This window comes from Trachypithecus francoisi, unplaced genomic scaffold (genome assembly GCF_009764315.1).
Source record: "Trachypithecus francoisi isolate TF-2019V2 unplaced genomic scaffold, Tfra_2.0 Lachesis_group13, whole genome shotgun sequence".
Lineage (NCBI taxonomy): Eukaryota > Metazoa > Chordata > Mammalia > Primates > Cercopithecidae > Trachypithecus > Trachypithecus francoisi.
Genome location: NW_022681458.1, coordinates 52,591,293 through 52,613,712, shown reverse-complemented (window position 1 = coordinate 52,613,712; position 22,420 = coordinate 52,591,293). Strand labels below are relative to the sequence as shown.

Below are 22,420 nucleotides of genomic sequence, written 5' to 3'. Positions count from 1 at the left end.
GATCCAGTATCTTTTCTTCATCCTTCCTCGGATCTCTGTGACACAGGAACTGTCAATCTCTTCTAAGAGTATCTCTGATATCTTCCATAACACTATATTCTCCTGTCTGCTTCCTCTCTGAAATCTTTCACTCATTTCCTGACAACTCCAACTTTTCCCCTTTCCTGAACTGACTCTAGACTTATTACCAAAACTTTAATGTCTTTTCGTTCGGTGTTTATATATCCTATTTCTTAGCCTAATTATTTCAAGTGTTTATTTTGCAACTAAATTCGAAACTTCCCAAGGTCAGGAACCAAGGATTCTGCTTCTGAATTTCTTACTAAATATATAGATTGAATGCACCATTGTACTTTGTTTGGTGCACTGAAGTCACACAAATATTTATTATCTATGGATTGATTGATTATAAATAGGCAGCATTCATACAAATTGGTAAAATATTTCTGCAGGTGATTACATTTTTAACTCAATTGTAACCACCCTCAGAGAAACCTGAACAAAGGTGTTGATCATCTATATCACCACATCAGGAAGAAAAACATTTTCTTAGCAAATGAACATTTTCACTAGAGAACATCCTCCTGAAAATATTTGGTTCAGATGTGGTCTCCGCTTAAGCTGGTCTACATGCATGTTGTTAGTTATACACCTATTGGTTCTATTCACAGAAATCTACAGCTAATTGTATCTCTCATATTAGGTATCTAAGTAAGCGCACTTCTAATTCTTCTTCCTACTTGCAATGTCTAACATGGTGCTTAGAATCCAGAGACCCAGAAAGCACTCAATAAATATTTGGCCAATGACTGTTTCATTGATTTTAAAATCAGCAGAGTATCTAAAGCTAAGGCAGAAAATCTAACAATTAGGAGTGTCTCAGTGAATGCTGAACAAGCATTATATTTTTCTCAAAAGTCATTTTTGGCTCTTGCGCCGTCACACAGTCTGTGATTATATTTGTTTTCAGCTCTACACAGATTCCAGCTACAATGTTGCTGCTTTTATTACAAGTAAATGTATTAGTTGAGTAAATTAAAAGTTGTATGGTTCTATCTTCCTAGCAACAGTTCTTTATGCACATTCACTGAAAAAATTATTTTTAAAAATCTAAGCTTCTAGAACATGAAATTGGCCAGGTACAGTGGCTCATGCCTGGAATCTCAGCACTTTGGAAGGCTGAGGCTGAGGCACGAGAATCACTTTAACCCAGGAGGCAGAGGTTGCTGAGATCGAACCACTGCACTCCAGCTTGGGTGGCAGAGCGAGACCCTATCTCAAAGAAAATTAATAATAATAATTAAATTATAAATAAATAAATAAATGCTTTAAATAAAACACCAAATTATATTTTCCCTCATTATTGCCTGCCCCAGGTTTGGTCTCACCGAAGTCTCTAACAACTCAGCACTGAACACAAATGATTTTCATGTAACCTAGAGTGTTGCTCTTGGTGACTAAAATTGCCATCCTCCCTTTTTTTGTCCTCTCTGTAAGATACAATTGAAAGAGCCCTGAAATAGAAGCCAGAAAACTGAAGCTCTAAATTTCTGTCCAACATCCTCTGAATCATTCATTCCTTGTAGATTTAGTGTCCTAATCTTTAATCTGAAGTTCTGAGAATGTATGCATAGAAGTGGGAGTGCTTCATGAATTGTATACCACTACTTACATGTAGTGTGATATTATTTATAGAGGCAGAAGACACCTACACTGAATGTCAACAGAGTATAGACCACTAGCCAACTCAGAAAACCCTGACTTTGTCTCTACAAAAGCCTTTCTATATCTTGGGCAATCTTTATCCCCCCTTTTTTTCTATCTTCAACATCTTCCTCTTTATGTAGTTTTTTTCTGAAGCCTATAAACAGCCTACTCTGCCATCTGAAAGTAAAATAAAACAAAAATCCTCACTGGACTCTACATCCTGTTCTGACTAGGGTCCTATAGCTCTTCTTCCCTTTATAATTCCGCTTTTTAATGCACAGAGAAAGAAAAATAAAAGTCTATACCTGCTGTCTTCCCTACTACTGAAGACTGAGTTTATAATTAATCAATCAATAAATTGTCAAAAAAATCAAAACTCTAATAATAGTGTCTTCCTACCTTTCATTCTATGCTCTAAGACATTAAAGTAGTTGTAGTTTTCTGCACAACAATGCTAATTAATATTCCTGATAATTTCTTCATGTTTTTTTTTTTTTTTTTTTTGAGACGGAGTTCCACTCTTGTTGCCCAGCCTGGAGCGCAATGGCGTGATCTCGGCTTGCCACAACCTCTGCTTCCCAGATTCAAGTGATTCTCCTGTCTCAGCCTCCCGAGTAACTGAGATTACAGGCATGTGCCACCACACCGGTTAATTTTGTATTTTTAGTAGAGATGGGGTTTCTCCATGTTGGTCAGGCTGGTCTCGAACTCCCAACCTCAGGTGATCTGCCCACCTCGGCCTCCCAAAGTGCTGGGATTACAGGCGTGGGCCACCTTTTATCTAGATGCCATCCTCTTGTCCTCCGTCTTGTCTCATTTCTGCTAGTTACTGCACATCTATCCTTTACGGTTTGGATACATCTGCAAGAAACCAACTCATGCTCTCAAGGGTGGGTTGGATACTCCTCCTATGCCATTCTTTTTCACTGTATTTATTACACAGCATTATAGTTATTTGTTGATGTGTCTATTCCTCTCATTACGTATTCCTTAAATACAAGATAATATGTCAATCATCTTTGTGTCCCTATACTCTGACTCAAGTCACTATAAATAAAACAAGTAAAATATAAACTTAACTTTGTTCCCATTTAATTACAGTGCTTTGATGTACATATTTTTATAAGGCTTGGGACCAAAAGACACTAAATATAGCTAAATTATGCATAAGAGCTGGTTCCATGTTTTTAAGTTCAATGCTATGTATATAAAAACTTAGGCAAGGTTGCACAATGTAATTAGACAGCAATCTAACAACAGAGAGAAAGCACTTAATTCTGAAACATGAAGAAAAATATATTTTGCTTGAAATATCAGTCACAAACTTTTATTGAATTTCTACTATATGCATAGCACTGGATTTGGATCTGACTTTCTGGGTTTGAGAGATGGTCTTTACCCTCAAAGAGCATAGGATATAACTAAAAATTAATGACATTTATAATAAGTGTTATTTAGAAAACAATGGACAATGAATAAAAGGATTTATTGTGTGCTAAATGTCTTAAAGAAAGAGGAAGTGCTACCGTTTAGAGAAAAGAGAAAAAAAAAGTCTATGGTATTCAAAAAGGTTTCAAAGAGGATGCACATCAGACTTGATGGTGGACTTGAAGGATCTGGATGTGAAGGGGAGGAGAAAATAAGGGATAAGGAAAATAACAGAGTTCATGCAGTGGAATGACTTCTCAGGTGTGCCCTCTGCGTAGGTCTTCCCTGAGCTCCCATCTCAGTCCTCCACCTCTCAGGCAGTACGTGGGAGGGAAGTCTTCCGTTATTCCCCTGATGCTTTGTCTGCCTCTGCCACAGCACAGACCATAAAGTATTATCCTTGTTTCATTTGTCTCATTCCCTCTAGACGATTAACTTCTTGAGAGTAAGAATTAAATATTTGTTTCTGTATCAATCAGTAAAGAGCCTGATAAAGAGTAGGTACTCAGCAAATGTTTACCAAATTAATGACTAAATGAAGATAAATGCCTCATAACTTGCATGGTGAGGGATATACTCCTCTGTAGAGAAAAGCAAGTTGAAATCTCCATCATTTGAGACGAGAGCATAATTTTGTTTAATAAAACATCGAATTTGTCAGAATCACCCAAAGCAAATTATAATGTTACTGATAACACTTTCATAATGACTTCTGAAGATAGAATGGGATTTAAATTCCCTAAAGTAGTAAATTATTGGCAAATGCTTTAAGATGACCAAAGTATATCTCACTTATTGAAGAATACATTAAGCTAGAACCTAATAGTGTTCTCCCACTGGAATCCCTGATATAAACATGGATGTATTTGTGGGTAGACTGGAATTTCTAAAATATTATCAGATTTTTAATCTGAATGTTTCATGCACTTGAATTCCACACACACGCTACTTGTAAAGATGCAAAAAAGAGGGTTGTTTTCTGCCCAGAATCCCTGGAGGAGGAATTCTAGCAGGACTTGAGAAGATAAATGTTTGCAGGACTCAGTCAGTACTAGTGAAGGAGGGAAATGGGGGAACAAACACAAAGATGGAGTCTCATTTTCCCAGAAGATAAAGGAGGGCAAGCAGCATATTCCAAAAAATTCCTGTGCTCAAGGAATATCAATGGAATAAATCAAATTTTCTAAATATTCATAGTAAACACCTATGTATCTCCAAATAAACACAACTGCAAAGAAAAATAAGAAGTCAAGAAGAGGCAAAAAATAAGGAATCGAGAACAAATATGATCTACTCCTCAGGTAAAAGCCCACAACCATTTAATAATAATAATAATAATAATAATAATAATTCACCTTCTCTCTCCCCCATTATTCTGCTCCTTCTCCACCTCTCCCATTGTTCTCCTTCTTTTACTCATTATTATTTTTATTCTTATTCTGAATGAAATAGCAGTTCAGTATGTTCAGGGATTGTTGGAAAAATATAAGCATTGCAAAGATGGATCCACCAGCATCAGGGCAAGAAGGCACGCTGCTAAACTCTGACATCCCATCTCACCAAAAACATATGGAGAACACTGAGTCTGTGATTAAACAGTATAACACAGCACATGATACATTTACAAATTTTCTCTCTAATTAGAAAAGTCAGTTAATATGAAAAATTTTATATCAGATTATTTTGAATTTTTTTTACAATCATCTCCTTTTATAACAGTGTCTAGGAATTTTATTGTAGAGTCACTCACTGAAAAGCAGATCAATTTACAAGTTATAAATTGGGAGCTGTGCTCCTTAAATAAACCATATTTAGGGAAATAACTACAAACCTGAATTGATCTAAACTTCAAATGCAAACTTACAAGTACAGAAATATATTACCATACAGATTATGTGTGATGCTTCCGTTACCAAAATGTGTAGGTGAGACTTTCCACTGTATTACAGCACAAATATGACTTAAATGAAGTACCTTTACGTAAATATTCTGTAGTCATAGGCTTTCAAAGCAGACAGTGGCCCTGGGTAATGTATCACAGGTTTTGCAACAGAAGTAACTGAGGTCCAGAGAATTTAAGTCACTTCCACAAAATCACCAAGTTAGTCCATGACAGAGCTGCAATTATGATGCAGATTTCCTGTGTCCTGGTCCAGTTTTAATTTAGAAGCTTTTCTTTCAAATTATTTCAACAATTCATTCACGAAAGTAACAGCCTATTTAGTCGAGGCCCTCATATCTTTAACTGCATGTTTCTCTGTACACAAGTAGAGAGTCTTAAAATACCAGAATGTAGACAGGCCTGAGGGATGATAGGACTTTTTTCTAAACATTTGGCTCAGATGCCTGTGGATATTTGTCACCAGTTTAAACTTCTAGCTCCAAGTCCCCTTCTGACCCAGGGAAAAGGGATACCATGCTACAAACAGGCTTTTAGCATTTAACTTTGAATTTGAGACAAGCTTCCTGATGTGAGATGAATAAAGAAAAAGTAACAATAATAGTGATTCAGGCTTCTGCCAGGAAGCTACATTTTGCTGTAGAGAGACTACAGTCCAGTCAGAGCAGAAAAATCACATTTTGTTTTTCTATCTGTTCTGTTTTTCCTCAAGTCAAAGCCTCTACATATATGTGTGTGTGTGTGTGTGTGTATTTTTTACTATTTAATTCCTATTCTGGGGCTTTGGGAGATGTTCTAGATAGTTATATAAGCAGTCTATTTTATTTTGCTAAATAAAAGATTTAAATATGACTTTGAAAAAATACAACTTTGCCTTCTTTTATTTCTATGGAAAGTCTTATATTCCTTTTGATTATTATTATTGTTGTTTACTTCAAAGAAGAATTTTATTTTGCATTTAGCTAACTGTTCATCACAGTAAGAGCATGCTAAACAATAACACCTTTATGTAATATCATATATGCTTATATAACAGGGTTTTACAGCTGACTAAGAATTTCCACAGATATTATGAACTCTTTCTTTTGAACCAATAAGGTAGAAAAATATAAAGTATTATCCCTGTTTTGTAAATGAGAAAATTAAGATCCCAGCACATTAAGTTTATAAAGAATTTATAAGGAAAGAGTCAGAGCTTTATTGTAGTCGTCTGACACAGGGCCAGTTGCTATCTGGACTCTATCCACGTTGAGTTAGTAGAAGTTGAGCAAGCTCAAACAGCTGCTTTCTCTTCATTGACTGCTCAGGCAAGGTGCATGCCATCCCTCACAAAAATACTGCCCCAGGGCTCAAATAAGTCTGTCTTGACATCAGTAAAATATCGTTAAAGTAAACAGATGTTTTATATCTTGAGCATATTTCCACTTTTCTCAAGCAACTCTACCTGAGCCAAATGTGCAAACAATTGCCAAACCCTTTATATTAGAAAGAAAGAATTACATTAAATGTGTATATGTACCACTAAATTTGCAAAATGCATTCTAATATGAAAGGATAATTTGGGGGTTTTTTGCTGGTTTGCTTTTCCTGAATTGATTCATAAATAATCAAGAGCTAAGCACAAACCTGGCCAAAGAGAAAAACATGAGATAAATAAAAATAATTATAAATATAAATAAATAGTAAATGAAAATTTACTATTGTCATTTCAAATCTCCCAGTTATACTTTTTCCTCTTCTACTCCCCGCCTAATTTTGCCCCAGGTGCCTAGGATTCACTGTTCCCTTATCCTTCCTCCTATCAAACCTAGTAACTGGGAATAATCTGATAAAAATTGTTTTAGTTATTGGAGGAAAAGTCTGTAATGAGCCAATCAAGAAATCCATTCTAAAAGTACTAATAACATCCATATTTCTTCAGTGCCCATTAAGGCCATGCATTTTAATTTAACTCCTCAATATCCAGATCAGGAGAGGAAACTGAATCTTAAAGAAGAACAAGATCTTGCTCAAGGTCACAAGGTTAGCAAGCAGCAAAGCCTAGACCCAAAGGTGCGAATCCAAAGACCCTTATTTTGTTAAATGTGTATTGAAAGTAAATGGAAAAGAAGTGTTAACTGTAAAAAGCTCTATATGTAGAAAAATGGTAATAGTTAGGAACTCTTGGGAAGCTCCCAAAATAAAAATTTAAAACAAAAATTCATTGCTGAGTCAGTGTCCTACTCCTACAGCGTGTTGGCCTAGTTGACAGAATATGTGCCTTTAGCCAAAACAATATAGTATTGTGACACAGTTTATTTATCTATTTATTTATTCTAAAATGACTATGTTTAAAAAATAGGGTAAAAAATAGAAGAGTCAAAGAACAAATATTGAGAGATGTCATCTACTTTCCCAAATTTTTTGAAATTCACTAAATAAATCCCCCAAGACATCATTTAGGTAAAGCCATACTAAATTAGCAGGGAGCCTTACGTTTTAGTGCATTTCAGTGAGGCTATCTGAGCCACCTGTCCATTGGTATCACTTATATATTTTCAGAAAGCCCTTCTTTCCTGACCCTTGCTGCTTTCCATACCCTCTCTCCTGTCTTCCACATCGTGCAGACTCTACAGAGGCATAAGGGTCTACTCAGGTGTGACTTGAAACTTGCTTTTGAAGAGAAGAAAGATAGGTTGAATTTTTTTTTTTAAATCACCTAAGACAGGAAAGGGGCATTACAGGCAGAGAAGTGACCATTCTGAAATTATTCCAGTGAAATTGTCATCTTGGAAAGCATCTCCCTGAAATTCAGCTGGCCACATTAGGTCACTTTGGGGCATACATCATGAGGCAATTTTAGCGTTCTATCCTGAAGAAACTCAAAAGCCCTCTTCAGAAATAGTAGGAATCTGGCTGACAAATTTCCATTTTGATTATAACCAGACAACTTTCAGTTTCTATTAGAAAAGACTTGAAGTAAGTTTAACATTTGGATTGTGGAACCTTCCATGGGCAAATAGAGTGTCTACGACAGCTGAATTTTATTCGTCTATAGTGTGAGCCACAGAGTCCATCTGGGATACTGGGGGTTTTACCCAGAGCCGCTATGTCAGTTGATTCTCATGGCCACAAAATATTGAGACAAAGATCTTAAAAGGCAAATTGCCATATAATGAGCATGCATGACAAGAGCATAATATCATTAAATCTGTGTCCTAGGACGCTAACTATAGGGCATCTGGACTCTATTAGTTCCCCATGGGGTTCAGAAAGAAAAGAATGCCAAACAGGTAAATTGTGATAAGAGGTCAGGCTGGAAGGAAAAGTCTGAAATTTGAAAGAAAATCTGGGAAAGAGACATCCAGATGGAGCTTACTGCGAAACACTGGAAAGGCAAGGATGGCCTCCCAATCCTGAAAAATGCCTTTCCTTCAAACAGAAGGGTGAACAAAAGCATATTTCCCTTAAAAACTAAAAATAAAACAGCTATACAAAATTTTTTTCTTAGAACTAGACCTGCTCTTACTCCTAGGACTTTAGCAAATGTTGCATCCAAGGAACCAAGGAAAGTCAGGAGGCACAAGGTAGTTCAGGTAAGCAGGACACTTGGCAACTTTACAAGACATATTTATATGCTGAATATACTAAAACCTACCAATTCTATTTTATTGTGTCATCCTTCCTATGCCCCAACACAAACACCCACAGTGAAACTTAGAGTCTATTCACTGATTTATCTTTATAGAACTAATTCTATTTCAATTTGTTGTCATCCTTTGCATAACGGAATACACTCCTCCACTCCATTTTTTAAAACAAACAAACAAAAATGATTCTAAGTACTATATAAGGAAATATTTCTAGGCTAATGAGAACTCCATTGGTTTACAAACCTATGAGTTGTTTCTAAGCAAAATTCAGTTCAGCTATACTATGCTTAAGAGAGAACAACAAAAGCCACAAATAAAAAACTTGCCTAATCTAATCGACAATTATCAAAACTTAAGGAAAAATAGGGAAGGAATGAAGAAAGAAGTGATTTTTGGTTTCGTTTTTGTTTTTTAACAAACACCTAGAAGGGCATAACACTGTAGCATCTCAAAGGCTTGAACACCAGCTCCCTGATTGATAGAATTTACAGTTGCTCTTCATTCATCAGCCTCAAGTCTCTTTTTTCCCAGTACAAACTCCTTTTTTTTTTTTTTTTTGAGATGGAGTCTCGCTCTGTCACCCAGGTTGGAGCCCAGTGGCATGATCTCAGCTTACTGTAAGCTCCACCTCCTGGATTCATGCCATTCTCCTGCCTCAGCCTCCCAAGTAGCTGGGACTACAGGCGCCCGCCACCACGCCCAGCTAAATTTTTTGTATTTTTAGTAGAGGTCGGGTTTCACTGTGTTAGCCAGGATGGTCTTGATCTCCTGACCTCGTGATCCACCCACCTTGGCATCCCAAAGTGCTGGTATTACAGGCGTGAGCCACTGTGCCCGGCTTTTTTTTTTTTTTTTTAAATTCTTACAACAGAATCTCTCACTTGCCATGGAATGGTCAGTGCCCTCTGTCCTCTCAAAGCAAGTATAGCCGTTTTTGCTGAAACCTCAGAAGTTTTATGTTTGTAGCCAAGAAAACTAGGAAATTTGCAGTTAATCTTTCCATGGTAGTCAGTTAACCTCACTGTCCACCAATCCACTCCACTCCACCAAAACTTCTAGCTAAAAATTCATCACAACATGAAAACCATAGTACCTTGAATTAAACTGTAACTTTCCATTTATTTAATATAAAAATCTGAGAATGAAAGAATGAGGGAAAAAAAAGGCTTTAAAATACTTCCAAACTAGCATAAATGAATCTGAGAGGTTCTTCGACCTCAAGAGCGAATAAGCCTATTACTAGGAAAGCTAAATGAAAATATTAAATCTCTATAAATAAATTGTATTTGCTATGGGAATCATACATATTTTCAGAATTCCATAATAAAAAAATCTAAAGTTGATGACCACAGAACAACCATATTGAATATCAAAAATTTAATTAAAGAATTTCATAGCTACAAATTATCTGGTAAAATTCCACCTGCATCTCTCCTTCCAAGTTAAACCCATTTTTTTATTATGAATTTGAAAACCTGCAAAGTAAGGAAAGTGTGAGTACGAAAAATGTGCCAGTATCCCACACCAGTTTCTGCTTTCTGGAGTCAATTTCAGAAAAGTCTCCTGGGAGTGAAGGGAGTGAGGTAAATTAACAGCTTTTGGAAAGTGAAGAGACTTGCTACAGAGTCTGGGAAAAGATGGTCACCCCTACTACTGTATCCAAATAGTCCTGGGAGCTGCCTTGTAAATCCCTGTGCAGTGAAGCAATGCCTCTCATTCCAAATGCAACCCAGAGCAATGCAGAGTGGAAAACAGGTTTCCAGTTTTTAATAGAGACTTCTATGACTATCATAGTTTCACAAAATAAACTCTGAAGTAGACAGGGATGGTAGACAGGCATGAGGTGGCCCTGGAACATGGAGTGGATCGTGCTTGGCTTGCTCACACACTGGGAACCAGCACAAAGTAAATGTATGTGGGGCTGTAAAACAGGAGAGGGGCAGTGATGCTTCAGATCACAGGGTCATTAGAAACTCTCCAATGGGAAGCGCCTTTTATTTTTTCTTTCTTTTGTTTTTTGTAGTAGTAAACCTACAAAAGGAAATAATATGATACAGCCTTTTTATTTGAACAGTAAAAATTTTAAATGGATTTTAAAAGCTTATTAACACATAGATAAAAATCACTGATATATTATCAAAATGATCATAGTAGAATAATACATAAAAATTGCATTTTAAAGGTTTTATGCTAGGCTTAATCTCTGAGAGCAAAAGTTGTTTCTTTATTTCTCTGTAACATCTAATATCTTGGTTCTCATAATCACCCAATAAGCATTTAGTATCTCTATTATTATTTAATAATAATTTTCTTTGAGATGGAATTTTGCTCTTGTTGCCCAGACTGGAGCGCAATGGCACGATCTCAGCTCACTGCAACCTCGACCTCCCGGGTTCAAGCGATTCTCCTGCCTCAGCTTCCCGAGTAGCTGGGAGCTGGGATTACAGGCATGCGCCACCACGCCCAGCTAATTTTGTATTTTTAGCAGAGATGGGCTTTCACCATGTTGGTCAAGCTGTTCTCAAACTCCTGACCTCAGGTGATCCACCTGGCTTGGCCTCCCAAAGTGCTGGGATTACAGGTGTGAGCCACTGCACCCAGGCTGTTATTATTAAATAGTAATCTAATAATATTCATCTACCATATTCATGAGTTCCTATTGTTAGTTTGGAGTCATGCTATCATGTAGGTGATAGATAGATAGGTAGATAGATAGATAGATAGATAGATAGATAGATAGATAGTATTCATTGTAATTATTTGAAGTATCATTCCAATTTGATAGATGAAGAAACTGTAACACACAGAAATCAAAAAAATTGCCCAAGAATATGCAAATACAATTTGCAAAACCTAAATTTGAATTCAGATCACTCATACTTGAGTGAAAAAATTGTGGAAAAAATTTTTCTAGATTTTCCCAAATAGTACTCAACTGGCATTTATGCATGGGTGGATCTAAAATGTAAAATGACTTCATGACATAGTCCCTATCTCCCAGGAAACTTATTCTTGGTTAACACCAACACACTTGCAACATAAGGACCATCCCTTGAAAGGAAAGGGGATATTTATTGCAGATAAGAATCTCTTAGTTTCTTAGAGGACATAAGATTTGAAATAGAACTTGGAGGAAAACATCAATAGGCAGAGCGAACATAAAAAGAGAAGCACAGAAGTACCTGAATCACAAAAGTTAGATGTGGGAACAGTAAAAAGTTAGGTCTGAAGTAAAAAAGGATGCTGCATGGTGTGCAGCAATCAACAGTGTTAAGGACAGTAATGGAAATCATAGTAGTTGTTTAGACAGAGTGGAAGAGAACATGAGCAGTCTTGCAAGGCAGCTGGATACTCTTGGCACTCTTAGGTTAAAAAAAAGTTACACAGAAGTAAGGTCAATATAATGTGTTAAGTGTGATGCAATAGTCAATGGCAGCTCAGAATAAATTGTTAAACTGGAGAGTGACATTATAAACATGGGACTTAGAAAGACTAATCTGGTGGGAATATGTAAAATGGATTAATGGAAAGAAAGCATTCTCAGTATAGTATGGTTCCTGCATGGCAGAGGTGTACCGACTGTTGTGAGATGGCCAGAGGAGCACTTAGCTCAACTAAAAAGAGAATGTCAGTTCTGAGTGGAATCTGGACAGTAGAGAATAAAAGAGGATAGAGAGAGAATGAGAGAGTTTGCGTATGTCTGTGTGTATTGGGGGTGGGAGCCTCAAGCAATTCCTTATTTTGAGGCTGAGAATGATAGCTGATGCAACTAAAATTCAGAAATGGGCTAGATCAGCAGGGTCTTGTATGTCACACTAAGAAGCCTGGACCTTATTCTTTCTACAAGTCATGGAACCCAGTGAAAGTTGTTAAGGAAGATAAAGATAAAATTAGATATTAGTTTTATATCACACCAGCAACAGAGGGCACCAATATATGTGTTTGTTGAAAAGTAGACACATGAGAGACAAGGAGATGAATTTAGATGCTTATCACAGTAACTGAGGGATGGATGATGAGGGCCTAAACTGAGGCATTTGTAGTAGGGATGGAGAAGATGTACACTTGAGAAATATTTAGCAGGTAAAATGGTAGATCTTAGTGAATGATTGGAATTGTGCTGATTGAATGACTGAATGACCAGGTAGCATCATATTGCCATTAACTGGCATAAGGGGGACTATATAAGAAAAATGACTAAGTCTTGAATGGAAGCCAATAAATTGGGTTTTGGATACACTGAACTTGAAGTGGTTGTAGGCTGCCTTAGGGACAGTTGAATATATATTTATCTGAAGTTCATTATGAAAGATTGGGGTTGAAGAGATTTTATAATTATCAGCTTTCAGCTGTTAAACAAAACCCTTAATTCTAGATGGCCTAGGAAGAGAATATCCAGAGAGAACCAATGAACTAAGTCCTGTAAGAAGAGCAAAATGCTAAAGGAAAAGAGAAGAAGGAGCCCATGGGTGAAGCTGAGAGGGAAAGGTCAGGGAGGTGGAGGAAGAACCTTCAGAGAGTAGCATTTTAGGAAAGCTGGAGTGGTCAATGGTCTCCAATAAAGGAGAAAGACCTGATAAGATAAGATAAGATTAAAAGGGACCCTTGGAACATCATACATTTTAATCCTCACCATGCTAGACCAGCTTAAGTGGAAGGAGAGGCCAACTGAGGGCATAGGAGGCAGAGACAGAAAACTGCACTGCTCCTTTTAAAGCAGCTGGGCTAAGAATAAAGACTGGGTGGGAGCTAGACACAGGCTGTGGGAGAGAGTTGAACTTGTTTACAAGCTAAAGGGAAAGAGCAGATAGAAAGGAAGTGACTGAAGTTATAGAAGAGAGCACGACTGATGGAACAAGTTCCCCAAGGAGATGGAGAACAAATAAAACACAAAATAACAAATCCAGGAGGTGCTTCAAAACAATTCAAAGATTTGGCGAAAGCAAAAAAATACACTACTAGGGTTTATATCTGTGGTCAGTGAAATAGATTGTAATGTCACTTACAGTGTCCATTTAAGTACTCTAAAGTTACTTGTAGGTAAATTTCCTAAATGATCCTCCTAAGAATCCCACCAGATGACAAAGGTGTGTACTATTTGCGATGAGGACACAAATTTCCAGTGAGGTTAAGGACCCTCTGCAGGTAGCAAAACTGCTAAATAGAACAAGGACCAGAACCCAGATGTTCTCTCACATGATGGCTGGACCAAGCTTTATTATACTTGTTATACTACATAGACTACAACAAGGCTATGATGCTTATGTTGCAAGTCTGGGCTGGCCGAGGCCAGAACCAGCTCCCTCTGCTTGCGGGGAGGTTTTCCACCAAGAATATAGTTTGCTGTCATCTTAAAGCTGAATTCACAATTCTGTTTGGACATCCCAAAAATAAAAGGTAAAAAGGGATACAAAACTGTGAGACTGTCTTTCCTCCTTCCTAGTCTTAAACTTAAAAAAAAAAAAAAAGCATGTAAACATTTTTGAGTTTGAACATAACACCAGAAGGCTATAGGAACAAAGTTTGATTCATTAATTAATATTAATTAATTAATATTATTAACATTTTTCCTTTTTTTGAGACAGAGTCTCGCTTTGTTGCCTAGGCTGGAGTGCAGTGGCAGGATCTCGGCTCACTGCAGCCTCCGCCTCCCAGGTTCAAGTGATTCTCCTGCCTCAGCCTCCCAAGTAGCTGGAATTACAGGCGCCCACCACCATATTTGGATAATTTTTTTTTGTATTTTTAGTAGAGACGGGGTTTCACCATGATGGTCAGACTGGTCTCAAACTCCTGACCTCAGGTGATCTGCCCACCTCAGTCTCCCAAAGTGCTGAGATTATAGGAGTGAGCCATGCACCCGGCCTCTATCTTCTCTGCAGAAGGCAAGATTTAGATAGGAATAATCTTGCTTTATTGTAATTTCCCTTATACATTGTTTCTTAGTGAACATTTTAGTATAAGATGAAGCCATCTTGATTTATTTGAAGGGTTTAGTTTTTAAAACATTGATAAAACAAAATAAAAGCCTTAAGGTTGCCAATATAGTCACACCTTTAAAGCAAAATTTTCTATAGGATACACTACTTCCCATGCAAATGCCAAGAGTAAATAGTCTTTTAAATATTGAATATCACAGCTCATTCATCTTACATAAAATTTAGGTAAATATATATGAAATTTATATGGAAATAAATTTAAAGGAAAACTAGATTATCAGTATCTTATTTCATTCAGACTCTAAAAGCCTACTCAAGCTGTGACTTTTAGCTATACGAAAAGTTCAAAGACTTCATATTTATCAGTAAGTTGATAATGTCTCATGTTACATTTTTAGTGGAAATTCTAGTTTCATGGATATAAATAATAAAAATATTAAATCAAGGAATATCTTTATATAACTCTAAGATTTGTCTTATATAAACTTGTGTAACTTGCCCAAATTTATACAATAGATCAATTAATAATTAACACTTCCAGTCTTTTCCCCCACCCTTACTATATCTCTTATGTGTAAATCTAAGCTTTTCAATGTTGTGATCTCAGAAAAGCAAATCAGATTAAAAATCAGCTGATCCACATCCATACATTTTGAGAATGCCATGTAAGGCCAGGTGATGATGCATTAATCATTCTTCAAATCAGAGAAAACTGTATGATTTTTAAAAATTACATTCTGTGGCCACAGATTAACATGATTCCAATCTTCTAATTTCCAGCTTCTTAAAACAAAGCTTCCTCTTTCTGGTTTTGCCTCACAGCCTGCATTAGGTACCTGTCTAGAATGATGAACGCAATGAAGTTCAGGCCTGTAGTGATAGTGCTGAAAGTGTGAAGAGCAGACAGTAAGAGAGAGGAAATATTAAAAATGAAAAACATACATTCACCTGGAAACATATTTGAATGGCATGTGTCTTCTGCATAGTAGAATGATTCGCCTAATCCACCATGAGGGGGATTTGGGCCTTGAGTTTTTTTTTTCCAGAAGTGATGGTGAATTTGCAATAGTTTATCTACAAACTTCAACTAAGCAGCCTTATAAGTAAAATGAATAATCAGAATAGCAAGTTATTACCAAAATCTTAATGTGTAGCCTTGGAACATAAAAGCCAACAGGTCCACAAAAAGATTGAGAGTGTCAGTCAAATATTTAATACAGTGATTTACCAATGTAAATCAGAGTCACCTGGAGAGCTCTAAAAACATACAGATGCCCAGACCCCATCCAAACCTCCTAGATATTTGGAAAGTAGGGGGGGTCTAGAATCTATATTAGTCACAAGATCTTAGGTGATTCTTTATACCATTTTTTATCAACACTGATCTGTGACTTGCTTACCAACTACCCTACAGAGCCATAGTCCAAGTATACATTGTGTTAGTCAATCTTAAAAATTCACTAAATCTATGAATCTACCAATGTACATATGTAGAAAGAGATATACTCTTCAAACTAAAGCTTCAGTTTAGTTTGAAAAAAAGTTATAGGTGTCAAAATTTATCTAAAGACAGGAAGCAAAGAAAATGTAATCTAATATTTATGTGCCATTCAGTCTTCTTGGCTTCACAGTCTACTTAGAAATAAACAATAACCAAGGTGGATCTAGTCACACAACTATGTTTTGTCCATTAAAACCATAGGATCTAGGCCACTAAAAGTAGCTGACATTTTTGCTCACTGAGGTAGGGACCATAAAACTCTCAATAGTGGTGCTTTCTTATATCCCTCATAGCAGAACTCAATTCCATAGAGTATATTGCCAGCACCACCCAGGTAAAGGCTACATTTTCTAGTCCCTCTTGAAATTTTGTGTGACCATATGACTAAATTCTGGCCAACTGTAAGTAAGTTTAAATGTTATGAAGACTTTAAAGTCTTCAAAAAAGGGAGCAGGGTGGGGAATGGCTCACAGTTTTTGTTTCCCATCCCCTATCCATATGCCTAGAAAGTACATGCAATGGCTGGAGCTTCAGCAGCCATTTAGGACCATAAAAATAAATTTAAAAAAATACCTAAAGATATGGGTGTCAGGAGAGGCAGAAAAAACCTCAGTCCCTGATGACTTTGTGGAGCCAATATTCCAGCCTTTCACTACCTGCTTAAAAGCATTTCTTTATATTTAAAAAATAAAAGCTTTTTTTTTTTTTTTTTTTTTTTTTCCGAGACAGAGTCTCACTCTGTCACCCAGACTGGAGTGCAGTGGCACGATCTCTGCTCACTGCAACCTCTGCCTCCTGGGTTCAAGTGACGCTCATGCCTCAGTCTCTCGAGTAGCTGGGACTACAGGCATGTGCCACCACACCTACCTAATTTTTGTATTTTGGGTAGAGATGGAGTTTCACCATGTTGGCCAGGCTGGTCTTGAACTCCTACCTCAGGTGATCCGCCCACCTCGGCCTCCCAAAGTGCTGGGATTACAGGCATGAGCCACTGTGCCCGGCCAGAAAACCCTTTTGTGTTTGTTTAAACTACTGCATTCTGCTACATGTACCCACTATAAAAGTCTGAATGTCCTACATGGTTCATAGCATGTATTTTAACAGTAATGAGTTTAAAACAATTTATGAGTGAACATGTATCTTAAGCTATGTATACATATTCTGTACCTTCTTTAAAATGATGTCATCCAAATACTACTGAGTGTTAACTATCTGCTTCCTCATATTCATATCATAACAATGAGATGAATGGCAGACATATCATAAAAATGCAAGAGACTGTGACATATAAGACATATAAGACTGTGAGTCCTTCATCTCTCAGTAATCAAAAGTTAGCTTGGGTCTACGAGGATATCAGTGTAGGATTGCAACATCATGGCCATGAGCCAAATATATGCTCAGATAAATTTTATTTGGCATATGCAATATCATCTGAAAATGTTAATTCTAAATGCCTTAAAGTAGGCATGCACCTTCAGTTCGCCATAGGCCCATCATCACCTGTTGATGTACAAACACTGGCTTGCTTCACTTGTTTATATTACCTGCCTAGCCTCTGAAAGCATTGAAGTTTACAGTATTTGGAAACAAAATGATACATTTCTGCACCTTCCCTTCTCCATTGCTTGTCCCATGTTGAATACAGTGATTCATAACAAAGATTATTTTCTAAAATTAAGTATGCCTACTTCTAATAACAAGAATATATATAGCTCACTAGATGCTAGGCATTAACTTAGGAATATAAACTATGCTGTAAATGCTCTAGCATTTTCCTTAACACAAATGTGGAATCTTTCAAAGACCACCACCCCCATGCACACATACTCTCACCACACGCACACACACACACACACACACACACTCTCTCTTTAAAAGCTGATTTTGTCATTTTAACTCCCTGATTTTTCACACACACACACCCCACACAAACTCTTTAAAAGCTGATTTTTTTCATTTTAACTCCCTAATTTTTGTTACATTAGTTTTAACTAAAGTCAGCCCAACTCCCAAACTTTCTCCTTTCAGTTTCTTATAAATTTAAAAAACCAAATCAGTTCTTAAAACTCAGTGAGAATGGAACTGAATTTTGGCTTAAAATGCCTAAAACTTTATTTATTTACTTTTATCTTCTCATTCATGTGTTTCTATCAGGCAGGCACACTCTGATTATATTTTACATTTCTGGTAAATAACCACAATCAAGTAAAAAGAAATATACCCTGAAGTCATAAAAAGAAAGGAAAAATAAAAACTTATTAATATGCATTTACATGCAAAAACAGATCTCCACATTTCCAAGAAGACATATTTGTACAAAATGTAAATATCACATTATGTAACTATTATAGATAAAACTTGAAAAATGTACTTGCTTTTCATATGTGCCTTAGATATTTCTTTAATTTAAAGCATCAGTCTAAGCTTATGCTTTCCCAAACTCAAAATCAAATGGAGTTTCTAAATTATGACACCTTTATTAAGCTTGTGATAGGCCTGAACAGGGAAAAGAAAGTATTGCCAAGTATCCATACAATATCAACTTAAACCAAAATATGCATGGTAAGTAAGTACAATACAAGTTAAGTAGCTCTGAATATACTATATTCTGGAATTATTTTCTCTATTATCTTTGATTAGGGCAGTGATGACTTTCTTTTGCTATTGAATTTTTATCACTTATATTCTCTTGAGAAATAAAATACTGGAATTTTTACAACACATATGCAAGCAATTACACATTCTGTAAAATCTGATGTTTGGAATTCCATTTTCTGTGCTGTTTGGTTATACCGGTCGGGGGTGGGCACTGGGGTTGGATTGAAGTTGGGGACTTTTTTGCACCAAGCATCACATTCCTTACATTTATGTCAATTACTATTAAGAAAACCTATCTGCTCATTTTTTGAAAACACCTACAGAGTAATTATAACTATTTCAGAATGTCTTTTAAAATATGGCCTATTTCATGTACCTTGTGAAACATTCCTTTCATTTATTCACATATTCAATTATTTCCATACTTTATTAAAGTACTTTATTTATTTTAACATAAATTAACAAAGAAAGTGGTATTAAAGGTTTTAAATTAAAGTTGGTTGCTTTGGTGGGGTAGGGGAGTAAACTGTTCTTTTTAGAGTCAAATTTTCAATTTCTATTGTAATGTTTCTGTATTTTTCTCCTCCTGCTTTCTTATTTCTACTTTCTATTCAATTATTTTTGCCACCCTTCCAAACAACACGTGCTTTTCATGCCATTACAAAGAAACTCAAAAGTTTTTACCTTTTACAAATTACCTCATATTTTAAAAACATAAAATGTAACATAAAAAGTTCCAAGTCTTAGAAAGTGCCCCCTCTATGGGACTCCTGACAGACTGTTGGATATTCATCTACAAATTCGTATTTTCACTTTTTAAACTTTTTAGAACTTCTGATCTCTAGATTAATTTTATAAAGTTTTTGAAAGCATAAACACACAGAAGCAGATAATTGTATTAAAACTACAGATATACACACAGTATATATACATATATACTTGTACGTATGTGTCTACATATGAAAGTAATAGAAAAGGTTAATGAATGCCCAAAGTTTTAAAAGCTTAAGTTTGATGTTAAATGGTTGAGTTGATGAAAATCTATAGTGGCTTATTTTAAAAGAGTACATGTCTGTATTTGAAACTGCAACCCTCAAGAGTAAAGATTTAATAGAGGAAGCAACTTAAATATTTTCTTATATACTATAACAGCTATGCATTTTTGCTTAACCATACCATATAACCCAACTGTAACATATGAAAATTGCATAGGAAAAAAATTTGGTCACCAGGCAAGATTTATCTCAAAAAAAAAAAAAAAGCTTGTGTCTAAGGGGTAATGTCCATGCAAATATTCCATGCCAAATAAGATATATATAAGGCATGCTGATTTCCTGCCTTCCGCCATCCAACCGGGAACCACCACTGTCCTATTAATCAAGCCAGTAGGGTGGGAAAATACCACTGTTTAAGAAATCTGGCTTCTATCAGCCTCTGTCATGGAGAAACAAACGAGACTGCCTCCCAGCAAGCAAAAGTGATCATATTTTCACAAATGAAAATGGTAAAAAGAAGTGTAAATTGTTAAAGAAGAAAGAATGAGGAGCCAAAGACAAAGAAAAATCAAAGCTAGCAGAGTTGCTGTAGAGGTTTTTCTAAACAAAGAATTTTATGAAGCAGCTGAAGTTCAGTACAAAGACTCCACCCTACCCAGCTTCTGCCGCGACTTTTCCTTGCTCTGAAAACTCCAGCCCACAGAACAGAGCTCATCTAACTAAAATGCCTTTAGTGCTCCGTTTTAAGCATTCGCTCTTTTCTTCTTTTAAACTTCCCACTCTCACATTGAGGCAAAAGGACTTATTGTAGGCTTTCCTAGAAAAATTTAGTAGTGTAGTCTCTCCATCGGCAGATCTAGAAGCTCCGGATTTACTAACATCCCAATTGTCTTTCAAGTCGTTTTCCAGGTGCAAATCCGTCAGCCCCCTTCTCAGACTTCAAACCAGAACCTCCTCTTCACGCTCTTCCTGAGGCTTAACATTCCACCTATTTCCCAAACCGTGCAATAAACACTAAAGCAAAGCAAATGGCAAACTCACCATCCTCGTCTTCTTCCTGGGCTTTTATTGAGACAAATTGCCCTAATAAAACAGTAAGAATGAGGAGAGGTCTTGCTTCCGCCCAGTTTGCCATCATGTCTAAATATTAGACATGTGGGTTCTCCTGAGAGTGAAAAGTAGATTCTGAGGTTATTGTAGCACCATGAAGTCAGCTGTGGGCTCTTCTTTCAGCACCAGCCCCAGGGCAGCCTCTGCAAACCCCCTTTTTCAGCACCAGCTCCAGCACAGTCTGCGAAAACTTTTTTCAAGCGATGCAGCTTTAAATAGGAAGAATGCTGCCTCCACTTCTTTTCCTGCCCCTTTTCAGCTTGTTCAGGCTCATAACCATCCAGTGTCTGCCAAGCAACGGTCTGATTGATGGTAAACAACCAAATCAGAACACGCGTCTCTGTGCCTGAACTTTCCCTATTTCATTTAACTTTTAAGCATAGATGGGGCTTAATAACAGAAACAAATATTTGTTTCTCTTTTCTTTTATTTTTTAAGAAAGGCTGTTAGAAGGGTTCTATTTTCCCCTCCCTAACCCTTCCCCCCAGACACACACCCTTTAACTTTTCCCCTATAAGCTGAAAAAGACATTCTGAAGAAAATCCAGTCGTTTAGCCTAGTTGTTTGTTTTTTGTTTTTTGTTTTTTTTTAGATAATTCAAGACTCTCTTCTCCACCTTAAATCTTTAAAGAATCACATTTTAACCCTTTCTTTTGACTGAATAGGGAGTATTCTTATCCCCTTCTCAGATTCAGTTTCTTTCCCCATACTCTGGAAGGGGATTATTAGAATGTTCCCCAGGTAAAATCCAGGTGAGAAAACCATTTTGAATAAATGAATTTGTGATACATTGTAATCTGAATTAAGAAGGCAGGTCCTTTCCTAATTTCTCTACGTCTCTTATTAAGGGGCCACATCTTCAGGTTCCTCTCGTCCCGGAGAGTTTTATTATGTTGAAAAGTAGTCTACTAAGCAGTGCAGAGGAATGGGAAGTACTCTACCTTTGGATGAAAAAAGGCTGGTTTCTGCCTTTTGTGAGTGGTTCTGCCACTCAACAATTTTGTAAGTGTGCACATAGTCCTTTATCTCTGTGCACTCCAGTTTTCTCATTTGAGAAAAGGGCTTTACCCTGACCAGTGTACAGGGTTTAGTGACACTAAAATGAGTAATGTATTATTAATGAAGTTCCAAATTGCAAAGAGCTACATAAAAGTAGATGGTGGTATTATTAACTCTAAGCCAGCTTTGCAGGGAATATGATAGCCCCAGGTGCACAGGCATTTTAAGGACAATTATCGATGAACTTTTGTGCCACTCTCACACTTGCCAAGATCTTAATGACCTCAGAGAGTTCTATATAAGCTAATGTATTTGCCACCTTGAGTCTCCCTAGAATCAGAAATGGATGTTCCATACAACACGAGTGAGTCAATTGTTTATAATTATTTGGCAACAGGTACCTTGCACTGTGCTAAGCACTGGGCAGAAAGGATGACATAAAAGAAATAAAAGACATACCCATTACCTTCAAGGAACATATGTAGGTGTTGAGAAACTAAATTTACAGGAAATAAAGATATATAAGCCAGAGCATTAAATATGTGAGGAATGCATTAAGCCCAGAGAGAGGAGAAATTATAAAATGAGATTAGGCAATAAGACTTTTTATT

General features: G+C 36.6%; 1 protein-coding gene across 1 annotated transcript in view; it reads right to left on the bottom strand.

Annotated features, from left to right (window-relative positions):
• The window catches only part of COL5A2 (collagen type V alpha 2 chain), a 158,203-nt gene extending 137,090 nt beyond the window's left edge, over positions 1-21,113 (bottom strand). Inside the window, exon 1 of the mRNA XM_033230908.1 lies at positions 20,742-21,113. Within this exon, the coding sequence (XP_033086799.1) occupies positions 20,742-20,838 (97 nt within the window). The 5' untranslated portion in view covers positions 20,839-21,113. The remainder of the gene's footprint in view (positions 1-20,741) is intronic.
• Positions 21,114-22,420: the final 1,307 nt, after the last annotated feature.